General features: G+C 42.5%; 1 protein-coding gene across 18 annotated transcripts in view; it reads left to right on the top strand.

Annotated features, from left to right (window-relative positions):
• Positions 1-14134, top strand: part of ZNF521 (zinc finger protein 521) — a 366934-nt gene extending 352800 nt beyond the window's left edge. For all 18 annotated transcript variants that reach the window (XM_072998868.2, XM_072998870.2, XM_072998867.2 and 15 more), the window contains one exon: positions 13292-14134. In XM_072998868.2, the coding sequence (XP_072854969.1) occupies positions 13292-13321 (30 nt within the window). In that variant the 3' untranslated portion in view covers positions 13322-14134. The remainder of the gene's footprint in view (positions 1-13291) is intronic.
• Positions 14135-26288: the final 12154 nt, after the last annotated feature.

Genomic DNA, 26288 nt, shown 5'->3' with positions numbered 1-26288 from the left:
TCAGGTGACTACAACTTACACTGGCCCTTCAACCACACCTCTAGATGTGAATCATACCCATCAACTCAAACACTCTAAACCTCATCATGGTACCACTCACTCCATACCATCTAAACAGGATAGCAGTGAAATGAGAGACTACCCATGTGCTACTCCACTGGATGTCTTGGTCTCTCCATACTGACCTCCCTCTCTGATATCATCCAATTCTGACACTTCAGACTCTCTACCATCACAGGAGTCCCCTCCTAACTTACCAACACCCAACTCTGATGTGGCCAATACCAACCCTCCATACCCATCAGAAGATTTTTCCTCCTACTTTCAGCTGGTGCTCCACATAGCTAAGGCTATGGATCTCGACGTACAACAACTAGTTCAGTGCGAATCAGATAAGGTCTATGAAGACATTAATGAAGACCAAATTCCTCCACTTCATATGAGATTCATCCCATCTCTTCCAAAATCGATAAAACAGTCATGGTCCAAACCATCTTCTATACCACAAATCTCCAGAAGAGTGAAAAATTTATACAAAACATATGGAGATAATATAGCACTCCTCTCCAAACATCTACCTCCAAATTTGATGATAATAGATGCCACTCAAAACAGAGCACAAAACTGGTCTAATGGAACACCTAACAACAAGGAAGACAGGAAGCTCGATATTATTGGCCGCAGAATCTACTACCTCGCTTCCTTCACTCTCCGTGTGGCAAATTATTTGGCAGCCACAGCGGGCTACCATCAGTTCTTATGGAATAAAGCCCTTCCATCACTTCAATCAGCATCTGCTGAATACAAATCCTGTGGCCTTGCTTTTCATCAAGAGGCTATGGCTCTAGCACGCCAAGAGTGTATCACCGCATGGCATGTTATGGAGGCTGCATGGCTACAGCTGTTGCCCTCTGAAGACACACTTGGCTTCGTTCACCTGATTATTCCCGCATGCACATTGAAGACCTACTCTTTGATGGCATTGGCCTCTTTGATAATAAAACTGATGAGATTTTGGACAACCTCCAAAAATTGAGAAAAGCAGCATGCTCATACAACACACAACTATACTACAGACCCCACCAATATCAGTGGTGTCAACCCTACTCCTACCAACAATACTGACAAACAACTATACTTGCCGCAGCCCTCTTCTTCCTTTCAACCTCGACATTCCACACAAAGACAACATCCCCAACAGTCCTTCCAGCAACCTGACAAGAAAAACAAAACAGGGTCTTTGACTTTCAAGCAGCCCAGATTCCGCCTTCCTACTTTCTCCCCTTCAATACCACTAGCCTTGCATCCCACCTTTCATTTTGGGTAGCCATCACCACCAACAATTGGGTCCTCACTATCATTGCCATGGGCTATGCAATAGAATTTGCATTCCTACCACCACCAAGGATAATTCTCACCACACCATCACATGTCCTTAAAAAAGAGATCCAGTCCCTCCTCTTGAAGGATGCTATATCACTCATCCTAGAAAATGACCCTGGGTTCCTTTCCCAGTACTTCACAGTGCTGAAAAGAGACAGAGGTCTGTGTCCTGTTCTTGACCTCAGGGACCTCAATTATTACATAATCCAGAAACGTTTTCACATGGTGACACTGGAACACATTCTACCCATCCTCCAAAAGAACAATTGATTCACTGTCATCGGTTTAAGTGATGCCTACTTTCACATCACCATTCACTAAGGCCACTGAAAATTTCTCAGATTCTCTCTCGGAAATGCTACCTATGAGTTCAAAGCCCTCTCATTTGGACTTTCCACCACTCATCAGGTATTTACAAAGTGCATGGCCCCCATAGGAGCCCATCCCCGCATGCAGGGAATTTCTGTCTTCCCATACATCAATGACTGGTTGCTCGTAGCCCCCTCATGTTCTCAAGCACTCTGCGATATAGACTACACTCTCTCCCTCCTCGAGAATCTGAGCTTAAAAGTCAACAAAGACAAATCTACACTGATTCCTTCACAGAAAGTGACTTGCATAGGTGCAGTTCTAGACTCATGAAAGGCAAGAGCTTTTCTTCCCCAAGAACATGCAAAGAGAATTCACGTAATCCTCCAGCATTTTTACCCTCATGCAATGGTCATCACACACCAGACAAAGTGACTTCTTGGCCTCATTGCATCTACCACATCAGTCATACTTGCTCACTTAAAAATTGTTCTCTGCAGGCATGGTACCTCTCCCTCTTCGACACCATGTCCAACCTACCTACGAAAAAACTAACAGTTGCTCCCGAACTCACAGCCTTAATGCCAGGAGGACACAAACGCCAATCTCTCCATGGGAAGACCCTTTGCACCCCTTCAACTCTCCGTACAGGTTACCACAGATACAAGTCCCACAGGTTTGGGAGCTCATTGCAATGGCATTCATATTCATGCCCTGTAGTCTTGCTCCGAAAAATGGCTTCATATCAACAACCTAGAGCTCCTAGCCATTTTCAAAGCTTTTCGCACTTTCAAACCACTCGTTACAGGTGCAGCCATACAAGTAACTACAGACAATACCACTGCACTTTTTTATCTGAACAAGCAGGGTGGCACCCACTCTCTTCCCCTGCTATACCTCATGGTTCAGCTCTGGGAAAGGTGTTTTGAACACCATATTTTCCCAGTAGCAGTTCATATTTCCAGTCAACACAATCAACTGACAGATTCACCCAGCAGACTCCGCACCCAGATGCACAAATGTGTCCTTAACATCGTCTTCCTCCAGATTTCCAACCTGTGGGGAAAGCCATACATCGCCATTTTTGCTACGGCTCAAAATACAAAATGCGCTCTTTACTGTTCCAGAGCAGGAATTGGTCCAGGTTCCCTCCGAGATGCTGTCATGACACAGTGGATGCCACACCTAATCTACCTTTTTCCTCCTATTCCTCTTCTCCTCGGGACCATTGTCAAACTCCATCAGGAGCACTCAAACACGATTCTCATTGCCCCATGGTGGTCCAGACAACCCCGGTTCAGCATGCTCCTCTCAATCTCCAGGGACTTCATCCACCTTCCCTCCATGCCTCACCTGCTCACCCAGCACCAAAGCCAGACTTTTCACCCCAACCTTCCCGTTCTCCACCTCACAGCATGGAGAATTCACCCTCTGTAGCTACTATTCTAGCTAATGCTAGAAAGTCCACTACCATGCAGCTTTATATCTACAAATGGGCTGCCTTTCAGAAGTTTGCAGCTCAGCACAAACTCCCAACTATTCCAACAAGTCTTTGGCGCTTTTTAAATTCTTCTCTCACCTTTCTAAACAACATCTATCCTTGTGTACTCTCAGGGTGTATATATGTGCCATCGTAGCCCATTAGCCAAAGGACTCTGATGCTGCCATGCTATTCTGTCACCCAACACTGAAGAAATTCCTCAGAGGGGTCTCTAACATGCGACTTTCCAGACTACACTACATACTGTCCTCCGATGTCTCATACTTCCTCCCTTTGAACCCCTCGCCACGACATCAGAACATCTTCTTTCCTTTAAGACCCTTTTCCTAGTTGCTATCACCTCAGCCCACAAAGCCTCTGATCTTGCTGCTCTTCGAGTTGATTCCCAATTTCTTCAGTTTCACCCTGACAAAGTTACATTTTATCCTGATGTCTCCTTTCTCCCAAAGGTAATCTCTGAGTTTCACCTTAAACAACCCATCTTTCCTTCACCGTCTCCTTCCATCTCTTGGACATCAGATGAGCTTTGGCCTTCTATGTTTCTCGGACTGATTCTTTTCGCAAGTCTAAGAGGCTTTTTGTTTCCCCTCATTTACCACACAGGGGAACTCATATTTCTTCTCAGACCATCTCTCGCTGAATCGTTGCAACTATACGTCTTGCATACCAACTTGCCTGAAAGCGTTTGCCTGCTGGCATTAAGGCACATTCTACTAGGGCTGTAGCTGTCTCTACAGTTTTCCTGAGATGTGTCCCTATTCCTGAAATCTGCAGGGTGGTCACCTGGTCAGCACCGTTGACCTTTGCCTCTCATTACCGTCTGGATGTCAGAGCAAAGTCGGATGCAGCCTTCGGACAAGCAGTTCTGTTATCTGTTCTTCCGTAATGTCCCTCCTCCAGATAGGTAAGTTTGTTAATATAGTGTGCATTCACAGAGACCACGAAAAAGGAGAGGTGACTTACCTGTAACTCTGACCCTTTGAGTGGTCATCTGTGAATTCACACTTCCTGCCCATCCTCCCCTCTGTCCGTCATGTCTGTTTCTTTCGATACAGCAGCGGGCTGTTTGGGAACTGAGGCAATCACCAGGACGGGTGAACCACGTGCACTAGGGGGTCAGTCCCGGCGAATGCGTCATAAAGCCCTAGAATATTCCAGAAACCTCTGCAGAAGTGCAGATTAAACTCTATAATGTGAATTCACAGATGACCACTCAAAGAACCAGAGTTACAAGTAAGTAACCTCTCTATTTGCAGTAAGCATGTGCCAGTGAGGTTTTAGTTTTTGCATTGCTGTCATGTGCTTAAAATGCAACTGCATGAGTTACTCAAACAAAATTAGTTATTTTAGTTATGTTAACAGACATATAGTATATATTGCATATAGCCCACCAGAAGCTAGTCCACTGGCCCTTACAGTTTCAAAGTGAACTAGTGACTAATCAGCATTCATATTGAATTTTGTTTTCTTTTTTGGATTGTAGTTTTGCCTCTAGGCACTGGTTTTCCTATTTATAAGGAGTTTTTAATGCAGAGGAATATTCAGAAATAGTATCTTCCATTTTATGTCAGAACCAGTACAGTTCATTCCACTAGTTCAATCTTTTTCATAGTTAGATTAAATCTTCATAGTTTAGATCATTTTTTAAAATAATCCAAGTTTCCCTTTTGTTGATAAAGTACATTTCTGGTACCCTTGGATGGACACTTCTTTGCTATCACAATGATTTTTTTTATTTCTCTTTGTCTTTTCTCCCTGATTGGAAGAGTACTGATGTAGATAGGTGTGGTGGTATCATAAGCAGAAAAGCTCCTATTCATTGGTTCCACCCATACATGGAAGCCTTAAAATAGCAAGATGATGTCCAAGCCCTGACTATTTACATACAGTAGTTTTTAAAATAAATTATATTCTTTTTTTTCTTACATATGGTTGTTTTTGTCTGACTTATGCATGAAATGGTTGACCAAAACCATTTCTCCTTCCTAATTTATGAATATTTGGAGAATGTTATTGGAACTGAGACTTGTTAATTTTGAAAGTTCCAATTAATCATGCTGTAGGAAACGTATGTGAGTGACAGAAGAAGAAAAGGTCTATTTCTATACTCATTTTCTCTAAATTTCTCATCTTGACTTTTGCTGTGCTCTCTCACCTTTTTCTGTGATAGTGGTATAATGTCGTCCAGAGAGTGTTAGATGTTATTGTGTAGACTGGTGTTAAATGTCAAAAGAAAATGCTGCAGTTTCTTTTCAGATACATGGTGACTGGAGCTGGGGGGAAGGGAGAGCATCCACACAAAAAAAGAAAATCATTGTTGGCAATCCAGAGGCATAAATGTAAGGATTATAGTGCATATATTCAATAGGAAAACTTGCAAACAGAAGATTTTGCCCAATGAATATGATAGTGTGCAATGCAGTAGTTACAAATAATAAGATATATAATCTATACATGCCTACTCAGAAGTAATTATTGGATTCATTTAAACTTACTCTTAGATAATTAGATGAAAGATTTCAGCTGAATTCTGCTAAATTGTTTATAAATGTGACATAAGGGTTGGATGCTGCAGGTTCATAACTAAATATTTATCACATCTAGATTAAGACCCTCTACTGGGCCTTTTCACTTCTTAATTTCCATCAGAGAATAGAACCGCATATTAAATTCAGGTATCTCATCAATACAGTAAATTGGCCTTGCTTTAGACCAACCTCCTCTGCAAGTATTTATTTATTTCCAGTTATAGTTCCTATTTCTTCTGAAAATCTCCAAGTGGATTATCTAAGTATCTCAGGTTCTTTCAGCATATCCAGGCAGCTGAGAAGACCAGTTCCATTTTCTTTCAGTAGTGTGCTTTGGTTCTAGACAGCCCCAACAATCTTAAGAACTAAATCCAGGGCAGTACTGATACACTTAAAAATCCTGCTAGTGCTGTTGTGCTAAAATACAGTAGGGTAGGGACCTGTGCAATTGCTTGTGCCGCAAAACTGATACTGAATACCACCTTTTTGTCACACTCTAGAAATGTGCAGCTGATCACACAATGAGCTTTGTGCTACTACAGTGACATCACCGGAAGAAGGCCTCTGAATTTATATATACATATATTTAAAAGTATATACGTGTCACCTCACCTTTTCGCCCTTAAATAGAATAGTTTCACAGTATGAAAAATAATGTCCTCTCATTAAGATTTTTTTTTCTGGTTACAAACTATAGAAGTAAAACAATTCCATCCAACAGAATATAATGTAAAAAACAGAAAGGAAAATAAAACATCAACATTAAAAATAGGTTCAGTATTTTAAAAAGTGGAAAAGCTTCAAAAAAGAAGACACAACAGTAGGTACCAGTGTAAGAAGGTCACCCAACTTGCTTGGCAGAACCTCTGAAAAAGGGCCTCAAATGTATCCTAATAGGTTCATATCAGAAACAGAAGATGAAAATAGCTATTTAAAAAAAACAACCTGCTTTATAGTTCAGCAGTTTAAGTTTCTGGCTGTGGATCCAAAGGTTGTATCCAAAGAGAGTTGGGAGTTCAATCCCACAATGTTGCCTCCTTGAGAGGGGCTAGACTCAATGATCCATAGGGTCCCTTCCAGCTCTGCAGTTCAAAGGTGATGATGATGATGATGATGATGGACAGAGGCTGGACTTGATGATCCGCAAGGTCCCATCCAGCACTGCAGTTCATAAATTCTAAGATTATTAAATCCTCATCATTCAAAATCTTCATTTACCATTGTAAATGTAAATAGATTGGAGGCAACTTTAAAACATTTTTAAACTGTAATAGCACGATCCAGTTACCATTCTCACGGCCATATTTTCAGGCAACGGCAGTTTCCAAACAGAATGATCCATGTGAAAGATTACCATGATGTGAATAATAGAAACAAAGAAACCATTGTGCAGGTAGTACATTTGAGGGGTGGCCTGTGTGCAGGTATTGTTTTTGTTCCTCCATTAGTTTTCATTGTGAGTGTTGTTCCTCCTCTACATTAGTGTTTTCTTTTTGTTTTGTTTTGTTTTGGGGGATTTTTTTTAGCAACAATGGAAACAATGCTATTTCTTCACCGGATTTGTACACCTGTAGCTTTTTCACATTCTTGAACATATCACACTTTGTCTAGTTTTGCTGCATATAGCCAGTCCTGACAGCTAGACACATTAAGTATTACAATACAAATTCTGGAAATCATATTGAGATCAGAATCAAATTCTCTGTTTGGTAGTAAGGAGTTTTAATTAAGATTTTGCTGGGTTTGTCCATTTTCACATTGGCTCCCATTTCTCTGCCAAGAAAATCCAGCATCCTTCCATCCCCTGAAGACGAATTGAAAGTAAGAGGCATAGAGGGAGGGAGGAATGAGGGACCTGGAGAAGAAAATCTTGATTAGAAAGTATAATTTAATAGAATGTGTATTGAACCAAATGTATTGATTAATGTGGAGGATATAGTACTTATATTGATTCAAACTAGAGATTTAGTACTAAAAGCTGTAAGCCAAAAAGCTGTTGCAGATTGCTACAAAAGTCAGTTTAATGCTGTCCTTGAGAATGCCTTCACAAAGAAATTCTTCTAATGTTTGAGGAGTAGGTAGAATGCTGTATATGTCAGTTTGATCCCGGAGGGTTTTATTTTGTACTCTAATAGCTGTTACGAGCCTACATTATATCCAAGGAGTAATTTTCCTTAGGGTTGCCTGGCTCGCTTTGTGTCAATATTCTAGCATTTTAAGTCACGTACAGTATATGCTTCTGGGAACAGTGCAGGAGCCAGCCAGACTCATAATGGTCTGCATTCATTAATAAAGGCAAGAGCTTCTGTCCCTCTATTGCCCACTACAGGGATGCCTCCCCAGTCTTTTGGGACCCGTACAGACACATTTAAAGAAAGCTTTATTTTGAGTGGGCAAGAGATGAAATGCAGGACTTGCAGGCATTTCATATATGCCCGAGCACAGAGGTGACCTTAATGGGTCAGAGAAGAATGCAGGTCAAAAGACTTATTATCCAGCCGGTTGGAAACCAATTGGTTTTGTTTTTTTTTGTTTTTTTAAAGCTATTCTTAAAGGTTAGTGATGTAGAAATATGTTTTACAAACTGAAACCATATTGGAATGCAGTAGGTTTGCCGAAAGAGAGAGAAGCTGGAAGAGCCGTTTAAAATGTAGATTTCTCATGAATTGTAAAATGTTAGCATGCCATAATTAGTTAATCGCTGATGATTGATTACTGCCGGTTCGTTTTCTTGAATTAAGGAGACAGGGAAAAAAACATACTGCTGTGATATTGCCACCATCTGTTGAACAATAACATCCCCATTTAATCTTTATATTTCTTTATTTATAATCTGCTTTTGAGAAACAATTGCATTCATTTCATTCAGCTTCAAAATGTCTCATTTAAATTGAAAGCAACAGCACTTCACATTAGGGATTCTAATGGAGTAGTGAATTAGTGGGAGCTTCTTTTCTTGGGAGCATTTTTTAAAGCTCTCTCTCCCTCCCTTTGTTTTTCCTCTGAGATTCTTTTCCTTAAGAATTTAGTTCAGATTAAGAAAGAGTTGGCGACAGCAAACACACATACTCATACCTGTCTTTTCTCAAGGAAATTTTTTTAGCCATTGTTGCACTGAAAGCTGGAAATTCTTTTAACAGAGTAGAACACAGTGGAGAAAAACAGGTATGAGGGGTTTTTTGTTTTGTTTTGGGTTTTTTTTTTTTTGGTGCATGAAAGTGTGCACAGTCCAAAATATAAAGCTGCAAGCTGTTTCTGCAGATTGTGAGGGGTACAAAGAACTGGCAAATTCTGGATCTGAAAGGGATGAGTATATGATTATGCAGGTATGAGGTCTCATTGATTTCATTGAGTCTTTAGGCCCTTGAATGGTTCAGCACGTATGGTCTTAGGGTCTTGGGCATGTGGATGTGCTGGTGTCACGACTGTGTGAAATTAGAACTCTCTAGTCAGCTTTTTTTTAAGTGCCCAGTTTTATTTGATTCATATGCAGTTTTAAATTATTGCACCACCAAGTTGTGCACACAGTTTACTTTAGTGAAACTGAAAGTCTTTGTAGATTACTTGTGTGTCGGAGGGGTGCTGAGAGAGAGAAGGGAGTGAGATTGTCTAGTAAAAATGACAAATCAAAAAATAACAATTTCACAACTGAAAAAGGATATTAATTTGAATCTTCGTATCCTCCTCTTCAAAATGGCAATAACTACAGCAAATCTTTTAAAAAGTTATACTATTAGAAAAAGTCTTGAAGATATACAATGGAGATTCAGCAATAATGAGCCAGTGTAAAAGAAAGTAATAGGTTTACCACCTTTGGGTTTGTTGAATTGTGAGTAGAGTGGAGGGCAAGGAGGAGGGAGAGAGAAAAATGGAATGATACGCTCAGGGAAGTTATTTAGTACTGCATGTTTTCCAAAAGAGCAATGTTAAAGTATCTGCCTTAAATATAGTCTGTGTCCTGTGAAGGGCAAATTCCATTCTTATAGTTACACAGAAGCTTTTAACTCTAATATTGGTTCTCTCTGTGCACTGAAAGCTCCCATGTTCATGTCAACAGGAGCTCCATCTTCTGATTTCCCCATTTGTGTCAACTCCCATTGTCATGGAAGTGGGAGTCCTGAGCCCATGGCAGGAAGAGAATATCAGACTTGAGATCTACTGTGTGGATAATAGAGGAACATTTTGTCCTAAATTTTTAAACACAACCTTCTTTATATATATATAAAAAACCCTTAAAACAAAACTTCCAACAGTTCATCACTGGGATTAATGGTTGCAGTTTTTCAGTCACTTAGACATGGGGTCTCCAATAGAGAGCTCTCTCTTTTTTCTTTGTTTTTTATAATGTGGCTCTCTGCAGGATTAAAAAAATGTTTCCCCTTCCTTCCATCTTTCAACTTTTTACCTCATAAATGTTACAACTATGGTCTGCTCAGAGAGTATTTCTTCCCAGCCAGGTATTTTTCTCTGGCTTATTATTGCTCTTAAAATATACAGTTCTTACATGCATGTTGACTAAACATATTTTAAAATGGAGAGGCCACTTAAGTCCTCACAGACCCATGTTCGACAAATTGACTCTGGTTTAGATTCAAAAGGGATTGTACTCATCTTGAATGCCATCAGTCCACATCCTCCCCCTGCTGCTTAACCCCCTTTGTACCATTCTGTAGGTTTCCCCCAACTCTCAAGAACAGCTGAGGGAATTTTAATGGGAAGAAGGAGCCTGGCGACCTTTTTTGTGTGGACTAAATATCATTTGTGCTTTTCTGGATCCAATCTCATGTTGCTACCCTGGTTTCCTCAGTGACTTTCCCCATCACTTTTCCCTGAGTTTGTATCTCTGTTATCTCTTGAGACTCTTATTGTGCGGCAAGCCGTATCAGCAGTGGGACACTAAAGCAGGCCTGAGCAAGACAGTAAAGCCGTTTATTTTGTACCTTCCACTTTAGTGCCTTCGTAGGGGTTTTTTAATTTAAAAATCATTGTAGTTTTGAGTCCTGAGCACACATGAAAACCTACTTTCAAGTGTGTCGCATACTGCTGTGTGGCTTTTCAAAACCCTAAACTGGCCACATGTGACTCAGAGTTTTTAAAAAAAAAGGAGGTAGGGGGTCTCATTAAAACACATAGGCTACGATCCAGCACGGCAGCTCTTTTTGCTCTGCTATTGTTGGCTAGGGCAGAAAAAAGAGCCTCATGTGTACACAGTGGTCCATCTGCTATAGTGGGCAAGAGGAGCCTTGTAAATGTGTAGGGCTCAATATAGCATCTACAGACTTTGAGAAAAGAGTGCATATTGTGCATTAGGATAATTAAAGGATTGGCAATGGACTTGAAGCACTGGGACACATGGGTCCTTTCGACATTACAGCAGTTTTACACATAGATACGGTTTGAGGGAAAAGAATGTAATAAAGTGTACTGCCATTTAAGTTGCTCTTGTGCTGAAACTGGCTCACTTGCCCCCCGAGGAAGAGTCTTTTGATCCAAAATATACTGAGCTTTAAACAGATTGGTTTGAACATGACTTTTCAGATTTTTCTCTTCTCTTCATGTCTTCTTCCTGAAGCATTCAAGTTGGCAGTCTGCTCCCGCTGTTGGCTAGGGTCAGATGGGGGTGTGCATTGGGTTCAGAGCTGCAAAAGTTACTTCTTGAAACTACGAGTCCCAGATTTCTTCTCTATCCAGCTTGGTTGCTCTGTGACTTTCACAGCCACTTGTTCTGTTGGCTGGAGGAAGATTCTGGGAGTTGTGCTTCAGAAAAGAAATACTTACAAGATCTGGTTTAGATGCAAAACTGAATTCTCATCCCAGTCATGCAGTTCAAATGGATAAACAGACATAGCCGTTTCTGCACCACTGTCTATACTCTTTGTCAATTAACTCTGCATGATTACTGGGCCGGTATCAGAGCAAATATATTGCTGTATGTTGATCGGCATAGCAGAAAATAAGTTATTAGCTCAGTTGTCTGAGCAATGAAGAAGCATTACTGCATTCAACCCTATTCAGAGTAAAAACAGTTTGTATTCCATAGTGAAATAGCCAAATCTGACTGATACTGTAATCCCATGACCTGATCACATTTAAGATAGAATCCTTGATTGGCAGGAAGAAGAAGGAAATCTTGAATCCAGCAGGGCTATAAATGTTACGACCCTAAGGCAGTGGCACATTTCAGGGTTTTGTTAATCTTTCACTCCTCTTACTCAGGAAAAAGTTTTGAGTTTGAAAATTCAGCACTTCAGCACTGATGGGAGGGGATCTCCCACATTCTGTGAGAGAGTGAAACAAGCTTACCAGTTTTTTGCCTTCAGAACATGATGTCTTATCTGCCTCAGTAATTGGAATTATCTCTGTGTAGGAAACAAAGGATAATTTGGATGTTAAATAGAAGCAGGTGCTGTGGATTCACAAAACACTCATTTATATTTTGAGTCTCATAATATGATATCCATCCCATGGAACTATGTGTACTCTTTTAGTTTGACCATGAGCATATCGTTTTGAACATTACAATGGAAATGTGCATATACTGAAGAATTATAATGAACTAGACTATTTTTTAGTCATGCTGAATTTAAACCAACATTTCTTCATGTAATAGTTACTACTTTCAGCCTATCACTCTTTTACAGACTTGGCATGGGAGGCAACATTTGTGAAATCAAATGGTATAGTGTTTGCTATTAGACCTACGCACAGGACCCTAATTAATTTTTGAAACATTGCCTGAAATCCTATTGCTTAACATAGTAAATAATACAAGAGTTGTTCCATTGACTCAGTGGGGATTTGGTGAGTCAAGTCCTCCATAAGCCCCATTGATTCAAATGGACCTACTCTAGTTGTGACTTACCATCCTAAGCAATAGGATTTTAACCACTGTGTGGTACTTAATGCATTGTGGATCAATTCTAAGTGTGTTTTCTCCAAGATAGGGCCTACAGTTTTCAGTGGAATGTATGCCCTATTAAGTGTTCTTAAGTGTGCAGCTGTTACTGCTTTCAGATATATTAAAGGAGTCACATACCGGTAGAGACACATTCGGTTTTACTTTGGGTCTCATATCAGACTCTCATTCTAAACTTAGAGGATATTCTTTTCCATGAGTACACTTGAAAACATATTGTACCTGTGGAATTATCCACACAAAGAATATTTATTTTCAAACATGTCATAAGTGGATTTTCCAGGATGAACCTGTGACCCTTTCTATAGGTGGAAAAGACTAAGGCACATTGCCAGTTCTCTGCATGTGACCTGCCCATGGGTTTTGTCTTCAATTTAATAAATACATATTCTGTGCTGGCAGTACAAGTTTAGCATATGTGTGAATAGACAGCTCTGTTTTGGACCTCAGCGTAAGGTGCCTTTTCAATGTAAAGCGAAATTTTTTCCTTTGTTTATTTTTCTTTGGTTTTTTTCACATCCAGGTTTATCTTGGCCACCTAATACAGTGACATACTATGATTCCCTCTTATACAGTCTTTTTGTAGCATTGCTAACATATTTTGTTTTCTCAGCTCTACAATAACAGCATGTCATCTTTTTTTTTTCCTTGCAGAATCATACAATGACCCAGCATAGCAGTTAGTGCAAGGCCCAGTTCATCGGGAGAGGATTCTTTGCAGGACACACACACACATGAAAAAGGGAACATGTTTTAATCTTTGCACGAGACTTTCATTGTTAATGTATATTATTCAGAAACATTGTATTGTACCATACAACTTGTATTATCAAAACCGTTGGATGTTCATGTGTTTGAACTTTTGAGCACCAGAGAGACTTCCTGTATATAAAGTGTTGCACATGTATTATGTTGTCTGATACTAAAATGGTCTTATAAAGACAAGTGGACTTGGGCCCTATTCAAGCAGGATTTAGGAATAATGATAATAATGGCATATAATGGAAATAATGGCTTAAGGAAATGATATTTTAAAGAAAGAGGGGGGAAAGAAATCACAGTGATACCTTACAACCCTATTTGGCCTTCCTTTCATTCTCGCTTATGTCTACAATCTCTCTCTTTTGGTATACAACGGATGAATTCAAGAGTATTTTTATTGCTGAAAATTCTTGCCAAAAAAAAAAAAAACACCTTTCCAAGCAGAATCCCCCAGCTGAATATGGCCTGTATATATATTTGTAAGCCTTGCGATATGACAGATAGCATTACCATATATGCAATAGTTGTTATGTAGATTGTCAAAGAATTTTTTTTCCTGGATACCATTTGAAGCTTTTGAGTGTTCAAGACTTTTCCTTAATGATGTCACATGGCCAAATTTTTGAATCAGTTGAACTAACCTGTATGTTACTGTTATTAATGTTTACTCTGCAGTCTGAACCTGGAGATTACTGGAATGGTTTTCCAAAAGGAAATAAATTCAGTTTACCATTAGCTACAATGTGCTTGTGCCTTTTGTCCCAAATAAAAGCATACCTACTCCCCCTTTGCAAATGAATCGTGACCTGAAAATAAAATTGTTTTCCCTTCCACATCACACGTAACAATTAAGCTCGTACTAGTGCCTCTACTTCAATAGACATTTCTAATTTGTTCATACATGTATTGTAGTGAATGTTTCTGTGTTTGAACTTTTGATTTACAGAGAGACCTCCTGTACATAGTAATACAGCACTTGATATTTGGAGAGTTATCAGAACTGTTTTAAAAATAATGAAGGGCCTAGTGTGTGATCTGATGAAATGGGCTGTAGTCCGTGAAAGCTCATGCTACAGTGTATTCCTTCAAGATGCCAAAGGACCCTTTGTTGTTAGTTGCAGGAATTAACATTGCTACTCCTTTGCACAGATAATTGTTGCGGTAAGTCATGTGAATACAGGACTTGTAAATTCCATAGAAAGCTGCCTTGTGGTGAGTCAGACTGTTGGTCCTGCCTGTCCAATCTTGTCAATAGTGATATCCAGCAAATTGCCATGGTTTCAAGTAGAATTCCTTCCAAACCCTACCTGGAGGTGTTGGTCCTGACCCGACCAGAGTGGCATAGAGTGGTCCTGACCCGACCAGATAGGTGGGATATAAATGAAATAAATAAATAAAAATTGGTGATTGAACCTGGGAAACTCTTCAGGCAAAGGATAGGCTCAAACCCACATATTTGTTGTTGTTTAGTCATTAAGTCGTGTCCAACTCTTCGTGACCCCATGGACCAGAGCACGCCAGGCACTCCTGTCTCCCACTGCCTCCCAGAGTTCAGTCAAGTTCATGTTGGTAGCTTCATATGGGCCGGGTTGATCAGGATAGGTGACATGGAACTGCTGTACAAGATTGGGGTTGTGTAAGTTACTAGTGAGTTCCCAAGATCGATCCTCAGGGCCGTAACCCTCCCAATCTATGAAGTACTGAAGGCCTCCCCGGTGGATTCGGGAGTCCAGGATCTGATGGACCTCATATTCCTCCTCGCTATCAACCAAAACAGGTGGAGGTGGAGCCAGGGGTGGAGGTCGGGCAGGATCCAGTGTTGCAACAGGAACAAGGTGGGACCGATGGAAAACTGGGTGAATACGGAAAGTGGAAAATGAGGGTGGTACCCATAGATGGCTGCAAACTGGGTCTGTTTTTTGGATGAGTGTATGGCATTATTGCAGGCAAATTCAGCCAGGGGTAGCAGGGTAGCCTAATCATCTTGCTGATAGCAGGTATAGCAATGGAGATATTGCTCAAGAGTGGCATTAGTACGCTCAGTCTGTCCATCTGTTTGGGGGTGATACACTGATGACAAGTGCACTTAGGTACCCAAACTGTTGTGTAAGGCTTGCCAGAACCGGGAGGTGAATTGGGAACCATGATCGGAAATTAAGTGTGTCAGGAGCCCATGGAGACGGAAAACATGGTGAAGAAAGATCTGGGCTGTTTCAGGAGCTGTGGGAGGCTTGGAACATGGGACAAAATGGTGAACAGGTCCACTATTACCAGAACACAGGTATACCCTTGTGATCATGGGAGATCCGTGATGAAGTCTAGGGATACTGTGTCCCAAGGGCCGGCTGGTACAGGTAATGGTTGTAGCAACCCTGGAGGTTTGGCCGGTATGTCCTTGGCTCGACAACAAACCTCACAGGAATCCATGTAACAGGTGATGTCAGCTCGAACCCGGGGCCACCAGAATTCCCATATGAGTAAGTGCAAAGTTTTGTATTGACCAAAGTGTCCTGCAGGAGGGAAATCATGGGTCAGATAGAGCACGTTGGTTTGGAGGGGCCCTGGAGGAACGTACAGGTGTCTACGGTGTAATAGGAGACCCTGGTGGTTAGTAAAGTCTCTAGCATGGGCCTTTTGGAGTTCCTGCAAGCGTTGCTTGGCCCAGGGATATTGAGCTTGGCAGGCTTAAATTTCTTCAGCCAGGGACGAGCAAGTAATAGTGACTGCGAAAACTGAAGGCAATAGGATAGGTGTAGTCGGAGACTCTTCAGAGGCTGGAACAGCGTATTCCAGTTTGCAGGACAAGGCATCGGCTTTCCGATTCCAAGTATGCGACATGTAGGTAATGCGGAAGTCAAACCGAGAGAAGACACCACTGGATCTGGCGTTGACTAAGGCGTCGGGCTGTCTGCAAATGTTCAGGTTCTGGTGGTCCGTCAAAACTTGGACAGGGTGATGGGCCCCTTCAAGATATTGCCTCCAGACCTTGAAAGTGATTTTGATGGCCAAGAGTTTCCGCTCCCAGATGGTGTAGTTGCGTTCTGGGGGTAGAAAGGACAGGGCTGTAGTGGCTGTAAGGGGTCCTCCCGCTGGGACAGTACTGCACCCAGAGTGACACTGGAGGCATCCGTCTTCACAGGAAATGGTAGTCGAGGGACCGGATAGCACAGAATTGGCTTGGTGGTAAAGTGGGTTTTTAGTGTGGTGAAAGCATGGTCTGCCTCCGGAGTCCAAAGAAAGGGCTCTTTGGGTCAGAGGAGGCGGGTCAGTGGCGTGGTTATATCCGCGTAGGCTGGTATGAACTGGCGGTAATAGTTCACGAAGCCGAGAAACTGCTGCACATCCTTATAGTTCTGGGGCTTCTGCCAGGTGAGAACCAACTCTAATTTCTTTGGGTCCATCTGGATCCCTTGGGGAGATACAATGTGACCTAGAAACTTGACTTCCTGCAAGTTGAATTAACACTTCTCCAGCTTGGCATAGAGTGGGTGGTCTCGTAATTGTTGTAAGACCTGACAAACGTGTTCCGTGTGCCGAGCAGAGTCTTCAGAGTAAATCAAAATGTCATCCAGATAGATGATCACAAAGCGATCAAGCAGATCCCGAAAGATGACGTTCATGTACGCTGGAACACAGCCGAAGCGTTGGTTAGACCAAAAGGCATGACCAGATATTCATGCTGGCCATAACGAGTTCCGAAAGCCGTATTCCACTCGTCGCCAGCCCGGATTCGCACCAAATTATAGGTGCCATGGAGGTCCCATTTGGTATAAATGCGTGGGCAATCCAGAAGTTTGTGGATCAAAGGCAGGGGGTAACAGTCTCAAATGGTTATTTTATTCAAGGTCTGGTAATCATTGCAGGGGCGGAGCTCTCCGCCCTTCTTCTTAACAAAGATAATGGGTGCAGACGGGGGGGGGGCATAAATGACTGGATGAATCCCTGTTTCAGGTTTTTATCAAGAAAGGCCCGCAAGGCAGCGAGTTCTGGTTCAGACTTAGGGTAGATCCCCACAGGAAGGGGTGCCCCAGGCACCAAATTGATAGTACAACCATAGGGACGGTGCAGGGAAAGCTGGTCAGCCCCCTTCTCCTCAAAGACATCAGCAAAGTCCTTGTATTCCAAGGGTATCATGGGACTATCTGTTGGAGAATGATAAAATGGGTTTTCTGGGTCACTGGGTCACAATTGGATAGCTGTCAGGGTCGTAACTAACCTTTACCTGTCTAGAGTAAAGGCTGCTTGTCGAACTTACTTCACTAACCATATAAGCGAAGCGTCCAACCAGCAGGGGGAGTTATTCCTTATAGTGCGCGACCTATCCGGAACTGGTCTGGCTGATAGGCCTCGCCCTAGTTTTTCACCTGACCAGTTTGCAGCCTTTTTAAAATCTAAAGTGGAGGCCATCCGCCGGGACCTCTCTCCTTTTTTGAACACAGTGAGTCGAGCAGAGATGTCCAGCGCTCCGTCTTGCCCGGTAACTCTTGACTCCTTTCAGCCTGTCATGCCTGATTCTGTGGCCAGGGTGCTTGATCGCTGTCAAGCCACCACCTCCTCTTTGGACCCTTGCCCGGCCTGGCTAATCAAAGCAGCCAGACCGATAACAACAGAATGGGCCACTGCTATAATAAATGGGTCTTTCCTTGAGGGCAGGTTTCCCTCTGCCCTCAAGGAGACACTTATTAGGTCCGTAAGAAAGAAACCTAGTTTGACGGCGGACGAAATTGGCAATTATAAGCCCGTCGCCAATGTTTCTTTCATGAGCAAAGTGGTCGAGAGGGTGGTGGCTGATCAGCTTCAGGCACATTTGGATGAAACAGATGCCCTGGATCCATTTCAGTCGGGCTTCAGGCCACGCCACGGTACAGAGACGGCATTGATCGCCCTGTACGATGACTTGTTGAGGGAAGCCGACGGGTAAAACATGTTTGTTGGTCCTCCTCGATATCTCAGTGGCCTTTGATACCATCAACCACGGTATCCTCCTGGGGAGGCTCTCTGAGTTGGGTATCGGTGGCTTGGCTCTGGCCTGGTTCCGCTCCTTTTTGGAGGACCGCCCCTAGAGAGTGCAGCTTGTGGAGAGTGTCTCAGCCCCGTGGAGCCTCAATTGTGGGGTTCCACAGGGGTCGACTATCTCCCAAATGCTGTTTAACATCTATATGAGGCCGTTGGGTGGGGTAATCAGGGGGTGTGGAGCATCGTGTCATCAATATGCTGATGACACCCAGCTCTACATCTCCTCTTCACCAACTGCAGGTGATGCCGTCCTGTCCCTCCAGCGCTGCCTGGAGACCGTACTGCAATGGATGCGGGAGAACGGGCTGAAGCTGAACCCAGACAAGACGGAAGTTCTGAGGGTGGGTGGCCCTGTGGCTGGCAGCTTGGGTGACTCTCGTTTGGGGGGGTGGCCCTGGCCGCGAAGAGTTGGGTCCGCAGCCTGGGGGTACACCTGGACCCGATGCTCACCATGGAAACACAGGTGGCGTTGGTAGTCCGCACCGCCTTTTTCCACCTTTGGCGGATTGCCCAGCTGCGGCCTTACCTAGACACGGGGGCGCTCACTTCCTTAGTACATGCGCTCGTAATCTCTAGATTAGACCACTGTAACGCGGTCTACATGGGGCTCCCTTTGAAGCTGACGCGGAAACTTCAAGTGGTGCAGAATGCGGCGGCCAGACTCCTTACTGGAGTGAGAAAATACCAACCTATTTCTCCTACTCTGGCCATGCTGCACTGGCTGCCCATCCATTTCCGCATTGACTTCAAAGTGTTAATGCTTACATATAAGGCCCTAAACGGTTTAGGACCTTGATACTTGGCGGAATGCCTGCTCCCACCTAGATCTACTCGGATCACCCGCACGAGCCAGGAGGTGAGGCTATGGAGCCTAACGCCGAGGGAGGCCCGGAAGGAAAGGACACGAAATCAGGCCTTCTCAGCGGTGGCTCCTCGCCTCTGGAGTAACCTTCCTCTGGTGATTCATGCAGCCCCCACGCTGGGCACTTTCAAGAGTCAACTAAAAACATGGTTATACGTTCAGGCCTTCCCTCCTGTCAATATTTAATTCTTTCTTTATTTTTTCTTTCATTCAATATTTGTTTTATTATTGTATGTGTTCGGATTGTTTGTAATATCCTTATGTTTTACTGTATACACCTTTATTGGAAGCCGCCCAGAGTGGTCGACCAGACCGGATGGGCAGGATATAAATCAAATAAATAAATAAATACTCCATTTCTTATATGGGATTCTTGCCCACAATAATAAATAGGCAACCTTCAGTCTCGAGAGACTATGGTAGCATGCACTGAATCGAGGAGTGTCCTCTCCAGAACATGAAGCCTGGGTAAGGTAATGTGGAGGATAGGCTGTTACCCAAGCAGCAGATCCCCCCTCTCCACATTGCTGAAATGGTCCAATGGAAAGGCAAGAGCCAATACAACTGGTTCCAGCAACGTCGCAGGAGTTGGCAGAACGATGCTGCCTTCGGGACTCCAGCTCCGGATTTTGCCTCGAGGTTAACTCCTGAAGCCTTTTCCATTGGTGGATATAGCCACAAGGCAGTGGAGGTTTGATATCGGAGTTTTCCTTCTCAATAGTAGATACGATAATCGTCTGAATTGAATTCACCCATTCACATCCATTTTAGTTCACTGACACCTAGGATGTCAATGTTTATTCTTGCCATCTCCTGTTTGACCACATCCAGCCTACCAAGGTTCATAGATTTTACATTCCAGGTTCCTATGCAGTAATTTTCTTTGCAGTATTGGACTTTCCTTTCACCCAGGCGCATCCGCAACTGAGCATCCTTTCGGCTATGGCCCAACCACTTCATTAGCTCTGGAGCTAATCGTACTTGTCCTCCGCTGTTCCTCAGTAGCATATTGGATGCCTTCCGACTTTAGGGGCTCATATTCCAGCGCCATTCCTTTTAGCCTTTTGTTTCTGTCCATGGAGTTTTCTCGGCAAAGGTACTGGAGTGGCTTGCCAGATCCTGCTCCAGGTGGATCGCGTTTAGTCAGAACTCTCCACTATGATCTGTGCGTCTTGGGTGTCCCTGCACGGCATAGCCCATAGCTTCTCTGAGTTACTCAAGCCCCTCCGCCACGACAAGGTAGCAATCCATGAAGGATCAAACCCACACATACCCCCTGTCAATTGCCTGGATTCCTGAACTAATCATCTGTGCTAACTAAACAATGTCTAGATAGTATTTTTTGCTTTACAGTGCAATCTTAAGTTCAGAAGTAAATCTTATTGCATTTCACAATAAGTAAGTGTTCCTCTTTTTTACTTCATTATTTTCTCCTTTTGGTTTCATCTTAAAACATCCTTGATATAATAACAGCTTAAAGGAATTATCTCACAGAACAGAGAGATGACTGATTTCTCTTCCATTCAAGCGGAGGTAGCAACCCTGTTAAATTCCAGCCACAGCCTCGACATGCTCCTCTCTCTTGCAGTCCCTTGTCCTCAGTGATAACAAAAATGGCAGTAGAGGATATGTCCAGTGAGAGGTTGCTTTAGTGAGACACTCCAACCTAACATGTCCTATTGGGGGTGGTTCATAGCCAGCAGAGAAGTGTTGCTGAGACCTTGTGTGAGTAAAGGAAGACTACATCATAAAGTACTTCTCTGCCCATTTTTAAAGCTCCTATGTGCTGACAAAATTTTATCCCAAACCTGTTTTCCATTTTTGTTGCACTTCAATAGTATTTCTGAAGTTGTCATGAAGTGGTTAGAACTGTACAGCATAATACTGCAAAAGGCTGGGGCTGCTTGCCTTTTCCTGTTGGTGCAGATTTTGTTCCTCACCAGATCTTAAGTGTGATAGTCAGATTGCTAAGTGTCACATTCTGAATCTCTACAGATGGGGTGGCTGGAAACAGAGTTTTAAAAAAGGAAAGGAAAAAAGAGCCTTGGCTTGCCAGAGATTTCAAGGGAAAATGTGTCATGTTTCTTTCTCTAGCTTTGAGAATTTATGCATACATTGCCAAGTATTTTTTTTTCAAGTCCCATGTTTTTATATGAAAATCTGATTTCTGCTGACAAAAGGATAAACACAAGTACTGGTACGCATACACTGCAAATACAATGCCAAGTTCTATTTATAATAAGTCACCATTACAGTTTCATTTCCATTAATGCATTAGCTATCTCTGCCAAACTAGATTTGTTCTTTCTACATGGCAAATACACTTCTTTTTACAAAAAAGTGCAGGCATATAGGTCACCCTTTATGTGTTAAAGTGTGACATACAGTATTGGTTAAAACTGTAAATAAAATGTATTCTGTTGAGTTCAAGTATGTTAGAAATATTGCACCCTACTGTGTTGTGCCACTGAATTGAGACAGATGGTAGCTGGGAAAGATGCAATCTTATAATCAAAAGCTAAAATATGTCAAAAATATGTTAGCAAGCAAAACATAGCATATTACTTGCTTCTTATGTCATGACAGCTTGCAAAACACACAAGGTTGTTGAATATCTAGTTATGTAAATACAGTAGCTCAGTTAAACATAGCAACAGCGAATGTGATGATGGCTCTGTACATTGATTCATTTCCCCATTCACGGTTAGGGAGCAGAAATCTTGTGGTCACATCTAGCTCCTGCTTTTAAAGAGCAAGTCACTTGTATCAAATGTCTGACTCCACTTACTTTTCTCATTGGTTGCTGGGATCTCATTGATACCGTTAAAAGCTGTTTAAACAGATTATGAAAGACATTCAAACTTCCCAATGAGAATTGCATTTTCCAGGGGGGCTTATCAGAGCATTTAGCAAACAGAATGAGATAGGGGCATCAGTCTACTGAACAGGAAAAACAAATACAGTGTACATGCTTAGTTTTTGGTATGCAGTCCTTCCCAGTGGGTCATTACAGCTAAAAGGGGCCACCCTACTAAGAAGCAGGTGACTACTGACTACGCTGGCTACAGCTACTGAGAATTGTAGCCCAACGCATGGACAACTTTCCATACCCCAAGCAAGTCTGAAAAAGCTACTTTTTCTAGAGTTCCCAGAATCATAGACTCGTTGAATAATGGAGTTGGAAGGACTCTATGGAGCCATCGAGGCCAACCCTCTGCTCAGCGCAGGAATCTAGATGATTCTCTAATTTTCTCTTGCATGCCTCCAGCATTGGAGCAGTCGTGACCTCCCATTGTTACTGCTCTTAACAGGAAGTTTTCCCTGATATTCAATGGAAATCTAGCTTCCAGTAACTTCAGCCTATTATTACAAGTTCTGTACTCTGGGGAGATGGAGAACGGATCTTGTCCCTCTTCTGTATGACAATCTTTCAAGTAGTATTTGAAGAGTGCCATCATATCTCTCCTCAGTCTTCTTTTCTCAGGGTTAAACATGCCCAGTTTTTTCAGTCTTTCCCCATAGGGGTTGGTTTCCTGTCCCCAGATCATCCCTGTTGCAATCCTTGGAAGCTTTTCCAGTTTGTTGGCATCCTTCTTAAAGTGCAAGTGTCCAAAATGACACAGCATTCAAGATAAACTCTAACCAGTGCCAAATAGATAATACTTCACAATCAACATGAGTTTGACCAAACTCTGGGAGGCAGTGGAAGACAGGAGGGCCTGGCATGCTTTGGTCCATGGGGTCACAAAGAGTCAGACATGACTTAACGGCAACAATACTTCACAGGATTTGATAGCATGCTCCTGAAGATGATGGCTAAGTGATTTCTCTAGAATGAAAAAGGAATGTTTCCAAGTTCTGAGATATATTGGCCACGCATGGGACTTTTGCTTCTTTTGAAATGGGCTTGGTGCAAGGTTCAAGGGAGCTTAAGACAGGTAGCCTCCTTGTTTATTCAGCACTATAGGAGGAGCTTCTCAAAGAATTAACTACCTATCTCATGCTTGCTTGAGATAGGTAGTTAATCCCATGAACCCTTGTAACAATTCTTGGCACTTACCAGGAAGAGTCTCCTTTTTTTCTTGAAAAGCTAGTGTAATGGTGATGGAGTGCCATGTGGAGGAGAGAAAAGCTCTTTCAATTACATTTTGGGGGCTACAACTCCCAGGGATATGCCTATGGCAATTCTTGAGAAATTCTGGGAGTTGCAGTTGAAAAGAAATGAAAAATCCATGCCTAACTATCAGTCAAGATTATTATTTAGAAAAATGCCTAGCATGAAGAATGACTTTGAAAATGCTGGTGGAGTATTAAATATTCTAGATCCTGTTTCACTTTATATAGGGCAGAACAGAAGCAAATATCTGACAGGAGCTGTGCCCCTATCATTTAACTTCTACTCACTTAAACATGGTCTTCCAAAATGGGAAAAGGAGATAATTCCTTACATACCAACAGATCGCTTCCCTCTTCTATTTATAATAAATTTAACAATTAATTCACACCTTGATTGAATCTTTCCCTATATAGATGTCACAACTGATTTTCGCAGTCTGCAAAGGGAAAGCCTTCAAAATGTTAATATTGTGACAGGCAAGACACCTAAAAGCAAATGAATCGTAATTGGCAACAATTAGAAATAACTTGATTTGAAAACAGAATATTAGTTTCTACATTGAGTGTGCAGAGTGGGTGAGGTGGTTGTGTGTCTCAGACTATGCAAAGGACTATGTGAAAAGCTCATGACCAAATAGATACGGATGCAGCATTGATTCTACTTTAATGCATTCATTCATACACAACTGCTCAATTAAGGTTCATGGGGCTTTTCCGCATTACTGGCAATTGGGACGTTCTTCCAGTACAGCTTTCATTCATGTGTGCATACAATGGCAAACAAACAAGCAAAGGTAGGCATTTTATCTTTTCCACTCATAATGGGCACAACCTTTCAAAGCTCAAAACTAAACTGCAATTTCTGTAAGATTACAATGACAACATGGAAGAAACTAGAGAAAAAAGGATTTCAGGTAACAGAAAATTTCAGGTAACTGAACTTCAGAGCACATGATGCCACTAGAGCACAATGATGCCCAAGGCTCAGATCTGCCAGATCACTAGATCTGCCATACCACTGTTTCATAAATAAGGGACACTTGGAATAAGGAGAGGAAAACTTTCAGTTCCACTTTTTCTTGCATTTGAAATGTTTTGCACTAGTTGCTTTTCTTCCTGAATATGTGATTCATAAATCTTGGCCAATTTCATTCCATGACTGGAATGAAATTCCCTGCCACCCAAACAGGTCAAATTCTATTGCCAGCATGAAGAGGGTCATTTTGTTCCTGATTGCCATCAGTGTGCTAAAGATGAGAACCAAACATGGGATATTTCTATTCGTTTCCCAGGGTAGACGAATACAAATATTGACACCACAGGTGCCTAGGTTGTTTGGACCCTCCCCTTAGAACCGGCCAGGCCACTTACCACTCACTGTGCAGCGCTCGCAGCTGTCATCATTCACCAATCACAGAAGTAGCCGAGCCAGGGCTTCCCCACCTCCCCACACTGCCATCTACTCAGCAGCTGAGCAGGGAGACTCATCATCCCACCCCATTGCTGGAGTGGTCAGTGTGGCATTTGCCCCCAGTTACCCTGGTTATCTTCCAACCACTGAGCACTTGAAGGCAAACCAAACTCCTCTTCACACGGTGCCACCAGTTGATCACTAAATCAACATACTTTTCTAAAGAAAGATGAAGGTCCATTCATCACTGTCTTTTAAATAAAACAGGTTTAGTGATTACAGATATTTTGATAATTATTCATACATATCTTCTTCAGGTTTCTAAATCAACAATAACAATCTTCTATTCGATCTTACAGTTACTATACACTCCTCTGACTAATCACACCCCAGATCTTCCAAACATCACTCTATCTCCACCTCCCCTCCACTCTGACTCCGACTGCACTCTGATCTCTGACTGACTGTTCACTCTTAGGCTCCACCTTTTTACCTCTCTCTCAGGTCTGCCTCTCAACAACATTTGCCTACAACATGAATAATGCATGACTATTTAACATAATAAGGGTGAATGCCACAGTCAGCTATACAGGGAGGCAGAAAAGTGCTGGCTGGGTTTGGCATATAGCAAACAACAATGGCTGTGCATGCCATGTGGCAAGCGGTAAGTGGATTGGCTGGTTCAAGAGGGAAGGGTCAAAATGGACCAAACTCCTGTATCCTGTGGCTAATGAGGAGACTTTCAAAACAAAAGAGGTGGCAACTCTAATTCATGGCATCCCTAAATCGGATCTAATATTGAATACATGGGGATACCAACACGGACATTTAAGTTAAGTACTGAAAGTCCTGGATTTAGAGCAGTGTTTCCCAACCTTTTTTGAGGTGTGACCCCCACACACACATTCATAATAGCCAAATAACCTGCAACCCACCACCACTATTTCTGAATAAAAAGCCATTTTAATGAAGTAAAGAAAACACATTAAAAATAGATTTTTCAAAATATAATTCTAACTGTATATTTCGTACAATGGTTATACTTCCATCTGGGCAACCAGCTTAAAAATTCATGGCTGAGAGTTTGCTAAAGCCACCCAACCAACCCCCCCCCCAACAATCCCTTAGTAGACTCCGGGCGGCTGAGATAATGAGGGTGGATTAAAATTGGATTTTACTGAGAGTGGGTGAGTTTTCCCCCAGGAAAGGAACTGTCACCTTTTTCATCTTCTCTTCAAGCAGTGGTTCTGCCATAGCTGCTTTCTTAGCTGTCCTCCCTAAGATGGTGGCGCCAGCATGCAACTGAGGTGAGGAGGAGGCTAAACACTCCAGGCTGCTGCTGCCTCCTGGCTTCTCAAACCCCACTGCTCCCAGCCTGTCTTGCTGCAGCTGTGTCCCATCTCCTGTTTCTCCCCACCTGATACCCCACCCCAGCCAGTCAGCCAGCCACAAGCACTGAGGAGGAGCCACCACTACTGGAGAAG

The sequence above is a fragment of the Pogona vitticeps genome, chromosome 4 (genome assembly GCF_051106095.1).
Source record: "Pogona vitticeps strain Pit_001003342236 chromosome 4, PviZW2.1, whole genome shotgun sequence".
Classification (NCBI taxonomy): Eukaryota; Metazoa; Chordata; class Lepidosauria; order Squamata; family Agamidae; genus Pogona; species Pogona vitticeps.
This window is presented reverse-complemented; position numbering and strand designations above follow the sequence as displayed.